The 8,330-nt window shown below is 38.0% G+C and overlaps 2 protein-coding genes across 4 annotated transcripts in view; one reads left to right on the plus strand and one right to left on the minus strand.

Annotated features, from left to right (window-relative positions):
- LOC108693235 (pancreatic triacylglycerol lipase-like) overlaps nt 1-4,568 on the plus strand; it is a 36,787-nt gene extending 32,219 nt beyond the window's left edge. The window contains exons 8-10 of the mRNA XM_018202069.1: nt 1,071-1,197; nt 2,240-2,455; nt 3,051-4,568. Coding sequence (XP_018057558.1) covers nt 1,071-1,197; nt 2,240-2,455; nt 3,051-3,153 — 446 coding nt within the window. The 3' untranslated portion in view covers nt 3,154-4,568. The remainder of the gene's footprint in view (nt 1-1,070; nt 1,198-2,239; nt 2,456-3,050) is intronic.
- LOC108693232 overlaps nt 4,569-8,330 on the minus strand; it is a 9,933-nt gene continuing 6,171 nt past the window's right edge. For all 3 annotated transcript variants that reach the window (XM_018202066.1, XM_018202067.1, XM_018202065.1), the window contains 6 exons: nt 7,660-8,229; nt 7,146-7,553; nt 6,874-7,062; nt 5,936-6,786; nt 5,351-5,794; nt 4,569-5,046 (listed from right to left, as the gene is read on the minus strand). In XM_018202066.1, the coding sequence (XP_018057555.1) occupies nt 4,852-5,046; nt 5,351-5,794; nt 5,936-6,786; nt 6,874-7,062; nt 7,146-7,553; nt 7,660-8,229 (2,657 nt within the window). In that variant the 3' untranslated portion in view covers nt 4,569-4,851. The remainder of the gene's footprint in view (nt 5,047-5,350; nt 5,795-5,935; nt 6,787-6,873; nt 7,063-7,145; nt 7,554-7,659; nt 8,230-8,330) is intronic.

Here is an 8,330-nt window from a genome sequence, read left to right on the forward strand (position 1 = left end):
ATTATTCTTATTGAAATATTCTTGGGCTGGTATTTATAATCAATTCTTATATTTACGATCGTCTTAAGTACAGACTTAAGATATTACGAATTAAGGAGGGCTGTATTAGTATCTTAAGATATTATTTAAGATGATCTTAAAATAAGAACCGATTATAAATACTGGTCTTACATACATTTTTTTTTATACGAGTTATGTTATTTTGCTCAAGAAGAACACAAATCATCATAACATCATAATGACTTTAAAATGATGAATAAAAGCCACTTTTCAATCATTTACTTTTCAATCATTACTATTTTAACGTCATTTTAACGTTATTGTGATTTGTTCCGCTTAGGCGGTCCCTTGAAATTAATTAGAGAGCCTTTTAATTAACATAAATTAAATGAGTCTTCCAAATCCAACATAATAACTGTAATACTTGTAATACTTGTAGAGCTTATCGTTAGCTCTGGAGGATTAAATGATGTTAACGAAAATAAATTCAAACACTATTTCTTGTTATCTAGTATCTATAGATATGTATAATCCAGATTGGCTATATAATCTTCGATATTAAGACTACTTATACTAATGCTGATGAATTTTGACGTTATAAAATTAAAAACGATATTAACTTTCCCAATAATAATAACTGTAGCTTAAGAACATCGTCGAGATCATCAGCTTTCCATTACAATGTTTCATTACAATGCAAAATTCTCTTATGCTTTTAAATAGATATTTTGATTGTATATCATAAAAGTGTCGTGCACAAGAAATATCGCAATCACAATTAAAAATCTTGCCCGTCAGATATGAACGTTCATTTCGATCGAAATTTATTCAATTTGCCTATATAGACGTCCGTTAACTTCTCGCTATCGATGCGAAAAGAAGAATATCTACTGAGCAATGCGGCTTTTCTCTATCGCGAAAGACGCGACTTTCTCCGCGCGCGTATCGCGATAAAAGCAGCAAACGGAGCTCCCCTTTTCTCTCTCTCTCTCTCTCTCTCTCTCTCTCTCTCTCTCCTCTCCTTTTCGATCTCTCTTGAGATACTGATACCAATCATAATCACCTTTTAGGAAGACATTATAGAATTACCATCAACCTCGCCCGACCGCCGACCGCGGAAAGCTGGGTACAGGGCTTCATGAAAGTCACTCTCCACGCCGACAAAGGCATGATACGCAACATGGATCTCACGCCCAGGTAAGTAATCGTGCTAGCGAACGTTATCGCTTCGACAACCCACATTCGTCTATGCTCTTGGTCATTGCGACTGCGAAGATTAATAATACAAATTAATCATCTTGATGAAAAAAAATTCTCATTGATTCACATATTCATACTTCGAACTTTGAATTGATAAATGTATGTACTTAGCATAGTTTGTGTTATACGTATACTATATAGAAGAATTAATATAGGCCACATATCATATAATATTTTTAAGAATTTATCATTATCTTAAATTTATGAAGGTTTCTGAAAAATATCTTAAACTTTTTCAGATTTTATATGTTTCCTTTGGAAACGATTTAGACTGAGAAATTTTAAAATTTCAGAATTTATGTATTTAAAAAATTTAGGAAAGATATATGTATATTCCCAGCAAACAAACTACATGAAGAGAATTATCTTTTAAAATTCACTTTGAAAATATAGTTGTGGTACAATACAATATTTTAAAGATTTTTATTATGCACTTTAGTAAAATTAATCAATTTTGTAGGTTTATTAATGAATGAGAGAAATTTACATAAAATTCTTCGAAATACAGTCTTGTCCCAGAACTATTATATTTTCAGGATAAACTCTAAGAAAAAATTCTCTCTATGTAACGTTATTTGTCGTCGTTTTGAAATACTGAGAAAGTTCAGCAAACAAGCTAATATTATTTTTCGTCATTTTGACTTATACTTATTTGCTGGACTTTCTCAACATTTTTGAAGTGTTGTAATTCGTATAAAAAATTTGTGAAACTTCTAAAAAGTTACAGAATTATACAAGAATTTTGACAAATTCAGAAATCCTGAAAAATTATATAAAAAATTTCAAGAAAAATTTTTGTTGGACAACTATATATATGTATATTTAATTTCACGCTTCGCACAACCGATACTGCGTGATCGTAAACGAGCCACATAAAAATAACGGAGAATATATATTCTCGCGCTCGATAGTCCTCCTCCCCCCTCCGTCTTCTTTTCTACCTGCCACTATTTTTTAATGAGCTATCCCTCTCCCGCAGCGGTTACATGAAACTGGAGCACGGATCGACCGCGCGGATGGTCGTTGCTCATCCGACAGGTTCCATCGGCAACATCGGTAAGATCCGACGGGTTGAGCTCTCCTGGGTCTATGACATGGACGTACTGCAACCCAGATCCCTGTGCTTCTTCTGGTGTAATGATCGTCTGTACGTTAACAGCGTCAAAGTAGATGCTATGGATCTTCCGGGCAGAGGGTGAGAAACTAGAGCGTGACAACTGCTACATTTAGCAGAAAAAATAGTTTTGCAACCGTTATAAGATAATATAATTAGTTACATGATCTTTATGATTAGTTTATATTAAATTCGGTAAGAAACTAAAGGCAAAAACCATTAAAGAATCTTTCCAAATAGTATAAAACATTCGATGAATATTCTCATAAAATATAAATATTTTTATATTTTATTTTATATAATATTTGAATCAAATGTTCTATAGATATACATAAAATATTCTATTTAGCTCCATATTCATAATGAAAAGAATATTTATAGAATATTCCTTAATAATCGTATAAAAATACATAGTATATGTTCCATAAAATTCTGTACAAAATATTACGTATGTTCACAGAACATTTATAATTATGCCATTTGAATATATCATTAATACTTGACAATGCTTTTAATATACATTCGTAGAATATTCTTAGAATATTTATAGAACATCCACAAAATATTTGTATGCTATCTGAGTTACAAAAACTGCTTTTTCTGCTAAATGCAGCCAATAACGTTTTGGGGGTTTTGTCTTCTTGTAGGTACATACTTAACTTTATTCCGCTTTTAGAAAACGCGAAGCGGATTTCTCCAGCAAGCTCTGCTCGGTTAGCAGACAGGAGTACGCAGAGATCGCGAGCGGATCCACCGCCACGTTCGTCGACAATTGCTGACGATCTGTTCCGCGGCAGGAAATCGCATTTTGGGCGCGTCATATAATTACAAAACGCAGCTGCTACTATCCAGAGGCGGTTCTCGAAAGTCGGACAATGATGATGATGATGATGATGATGATGATGATGATGATGATGATGATGATGATGATGATGATGATGATGACGATAATGATAATGAAACGAAACGAGAGAATCGCGGCCCCTCGTAATCCTCTAATAATTTCTTTCGCCGATAATATAGCGATAGGAGAGACGGTTTTATGTACTTGTGCTCTCTTTCTCTATTTTTCGCAATCTGTCGCTTTTTTTCAAATGCGGCCCAACGGCACGAGCTACCAATTAACATTTCTATGGACGAGACGATCTGACGCAACTCACTGCTCTATATATCTAACTGAGTTCCTAGAGATCTGTCCGTCGGCGAAGATTTTAATAACGCGATTGATTGCGAAAGCAGTTCGTTCGCAGGAAGAGAAATTCTTAGCGAATAGATGTCTAGAAGCGAAATCAAAGCCGTGAGCGATAGAAAAGTTAACTTTTCGCTCTTTTTCTTTTTGATAACGATTTCTTCAGTATTAATATTAATCAATTTACTATGTACATGTTGTATATAACAGTAGACGTAACGCATTAAAATTAATTTCTTATGAATGTGATTATCGCTAGAGAGTCTTGAGTGATCCCTAATGTAAGGCTCCTATTAAGCCGATCTATGTATTATACATTGAGACACTTATTTTGTTTTATGATGATATGATTATCGTATTGTCTCTCGCAATACAAATATAACGATAGGTTGTGATATTCTCTTGCTTAAGAACTATAAAAAAAAAGATGCGCAAAATGCGGTGACTCAAAGACGACAAACTATACTGCTATTTGCTCATAATCTTTATAAATAAAATGTACAAAACATGTAATGAAAAGGCAATTCTTGTTTATGACAAGAATACTCCGAGCTATTTTTTTTTATATCTGTATAGATTGTTGCATTGTAAAATAAAGTTTATTAGTTATAAGTATGGATACTATTGCACAAAAATAAAATGGGGATATTTTTATAAAATGTGAGATTTATGTGTTCGTGGAAGTTTATGTAAAATGTGTTATATTTGTTCTTGGAGATCTCGGGGGAAGAAACACACTTGCGACTACAGCTTGCTAATCTTTCGCAGTGTTTACTCCTCGATAAAACGCTTTACACGTTAATCCGCTTATACAAAAAGATTATCGCGGAGCGCAGCTATACACGGTAACACATGATTCTTCTCTTTTATCTTACACGAGATTCAACAATGATTGAGTAAAAAAGCCGTCCACGTTTGTTCGACGCGGTAACAAGGGATTGGTAAAATATATAATATGATATAATATAGCGATATACATAATATAATCTAATATAATCTCTAAAATCTGTCATATAACATAGAATCTGTGTATAAATAATAAATAGGAAATAAGGGAGCAGATTTGATCGATTAGCTTGGTAGACTTTAGCACTAAATTACCGTTACGAAGAACATTTATGTAGGAGGACTATGGGGGAAAACTGGTGACTGGACAAACAAGAAGAATGTGTGAAGATAAATTGAGAAAGAGAGAGAAAGAGATAACTAACAATAGACGTGACTATACAGCTGATTCATTTGGCATAATAGTCTAGAGCGGACTTTTTTCTAGCGCGATAGGATACGGTCAGTGAAGATCATCGACCCAAGCGGTGTCTAATGACTCGATGAGAGTACGGACGAAGGCCATCTCCTTCCGTGCATTCTCTAAAATTACCCGAGGATCTTGGGACGTACAGCGCAATACATTCGGCGCCATCACCATCGCAAGATTATTGGCGTCCATTTTAGTACGGGCGACCACCTCGGGTCTAGCGAATATCTGTAAAGTTGTTTCAGTATCGTAGCAAATGTTCTCCAAAGACATTCAATTCAATTTGATTCAATGATGTTGAGTGCATGCTGCTCTTGAATCTTTATACTCTCACCGTGCGTATAGCATTAAACATTACTGTGTAAGTTTATACTTCGTTTAAAGAAGCGTAATATTTTGTTATAAACACAAATTTGTAATAAACACAAATTTAGAATCACACGATTGCATATTGCTAAGCGCACGGTGAAAATAACAGACAAATTTTTATTCGACTTTCTCTTATCGATTTATGTATAAAATGGCCTCTTACCTGTAGGAAGCGTATTAGATGACACAGCACACGACGGTTAAGATCCGGTAAACGTTCGACAAGCGTAGCCACATTTGCCGCAGATGCTTCCGGATCGTCATGTCGCATGGACACGCATTCTACGTAGAAAGAATCCGGTATCAACGGCTCGTACAACTCGCGTACCCACAATTTCAATAAGGAGGCAGGTGCATGAGCGTCCTGGGAAGCTGCCAAAATCGCCCCATCCTCAAACCTATCCAGACAGGATTTCAACGCGCTGACTTCATCGGCGTCCGCGGACACTCGGAAGATACCCTCAGTTAGCGTACCACCACGCACAAGCACTTGGCGCGTCAGCGTAGTCTGTATCCATGGTAACTCTCTAAGTGGGAAGCGGTCCCTTTGTAAAGCCATTACTTCCGAGAGTGTCGCGCCGAACATAGACGCGCGGAAAATTTGTATCTATGAGAAAAACACAAAGGACATGTCAGAATATTATATTATTGTATTAATGCAAAGTGAATTAATCTATATTCAGTAATTAATATTTTAGTAAGTAATATTTTAGTAAGTTTTAGTAAGTTTGTTAGTGCAATTTATTACCCTCGCTTGGTCGATATCTTCCACCGTGGCTTTGCGAGGCTGCCGCTTACCGTGCGCGCCGATCCGCTGTAATCGTCTACAGGCTACGGTCGCGTAATGACTAACTTGCACGTGTATTGGCCACTTGGCGACCTCGGGAAACTGGAAGTTAGGATCACGATGCCTATTCATGTAACCCTCCAAGTAGGGCTCGAATGTAGCACTAGGCGGCACGAAAGCCAGACACACAGCCATCAATTCCCATCCGCGTCGCAGGCTCTCCTTCCGCGGATTCTCCGTCGTCTGCCGACAGATCTGAACATACAACTCATCCCGCAGAGGCGGCTTCGTGAACGCAGTATTCACGATATCCATGGCGACGCCGTCCAATGTCATACCAACATTTGCTTTGCGATCTCCCATATATACTTGAACCAATCGGAATAAATTGCAAGCCTCTCTTTTTAATAGTTTCTCACCGTCCACCATCGCGAGCATCGGTTGCGGAATCGGATCTTTCGACCAACTGAGAATATCCCGAACGCTGAACTTCTTTCGAAACAGCAGTCTCAGTCCTTTCGGTCTGCCGCAATTTAAATTGAGATTGTCCTGTGCATATTTTTCGATGTCGCCACCGCCCGTACTATCATCTCTCCGCGCTTCCTCCAGGTCAGTGTTATCAACATTCGTTATACCGATACTCGGAGTTGAACTTACGGTGGGTACAGAGACCTGTCTAGTTACTACGCTATCTCTTGTTTCCGTCTGAGACACGATATTCGGCGGTGAAGGCGGTCGCGCTTGCGGCCTTGTCAAGGTATCGGCTGTGGTATAATAAGTCGCTAAGCCCGCGGTATCGTAATTACCTAAATCTAAAAAACATAAAAAAGATACGTCATTAATTACGACTATTCAATAAAAACGTATAACATTTTATGCTCTTCAAAATAATATCTCACCCGCGTAATGATCCTCGAGATATTCTTGACTGGAAGAATCGCCTTGATTGCTGGCCGCTTCGTCGTCGGCGAATTGATCATCGGAATCGTCATCACCTCTTCCACCAATACCTTCGCCTCTACCACCTTCCTCATCTAAAGAATCTTCTCCTTCTTCTACTAATAAAGGATCTCCAAACTTGTAACAACCTTTTGTGAATAAAAGAAGAAAAATAATAAAACATATTCCATCGCACAAAATTACAATATCATAAAAATTTTTTATTTATTACCTGATAATTTTGCTTGTTGAAGGATATAATGTTGTAATGGTAACAGATGATCAGCATCAGCCAGAAGATTACCATAAAACGGCGATGGCGGGGGACTGGGATTTCCATTACTTCTTTTCTTCTTGCTGTCGTCTCCTTCGGCGTGACCCTCAGTTTCTTCACCCGCGGCACTGTTGCTGCTGCTGTTGCTGCTATTACTACTGCTAGTGTTACTACTGAGTCTCTGTCTAGATTGTTCGTGGGTTTGACTTATCATCAAGTAACGTTCGTGCATAGCATCGTCGTCTCGTTCTCTTCTTCTAACTTGCTGCTGTTGTTGCTGCTGTTGCTGTAACTGTTGCTGCATCTTTTGTTGCTGTTTTTGCTGTTGCACAAAACTGTAACTACGACCCAACGGCTGCGGCACACCTTATAAAATAATAATTACTCATGTATTGCAAAAAATACGTGCACATATATACAGGAAGGTGGCGAAAGAAATATAAAGATTATCTTGCTATTATCCAATGCTTACTATCCAATGAGTTATTGCACGCTGTGTTTCGCCTATACTCCTTCTCCCTATCTCGCTCCCGCTCTCTCTCCCGCTCTACCGCTTCAAGACCTCTTTGTTTTGAAGAATTACCACTATGTACGCCAGCAGATCTGCCGAGACTCTTGGCAGGATCGTTTCTCTCAGATAACATTGCACCATATACGTCCCTGACATTCGCTTCCGAAAGCGACGCGGAACATCCATGATGTCTTCTACCTATGCTACCTGTACCATCCTGTGGCTGTTTATTCATGTTTCTCGAGTGCATGGAACTCGGATAAAAGCCTGGCGGGTTCGTCTTGTCAAGACTATTGACTCGTTCCCGATGATGCTGTTGCATTTCCCGTTCTCTATCCCTATGGTAACGATTTCCACTCTCCATTAAGGAACCATACTTCTCGCTCTGTGATTTGTAACTATGGCTAAGTTGAACTTCAGGCGGACGATATGGTGGCATTTCCTGCCTGAAGACTCGAGATTCCATCAGAGAATCGCGATATGGCGATGTACTTGGCTCAGGACCATACGAGCCTCTACTACTTTCTCTGCCTAAAATATCGAAAAATCAATTAATAAGAAAGATGTACGCGCGCGCATGTGTGTGTGTGTGTGTGTGTGTGTGTGTGTGTGTGTGTGTGTGTGTGTGTGTG

This window comes from Atta colombica, unplaced genomic scaffold (genome assembly GCF_001594045.1).
Source record: "Atta colombica isolate Treedump-2 unplaced genomic scaffold, Acol1.0 scaffold89, whole genome shotgun sequence".
Lineage (NCBI taxonomy): Eukaryota > Metazoa > Arthropoda > Insecta > Hymenoptera > Formicidae > Atta > Atta colombica.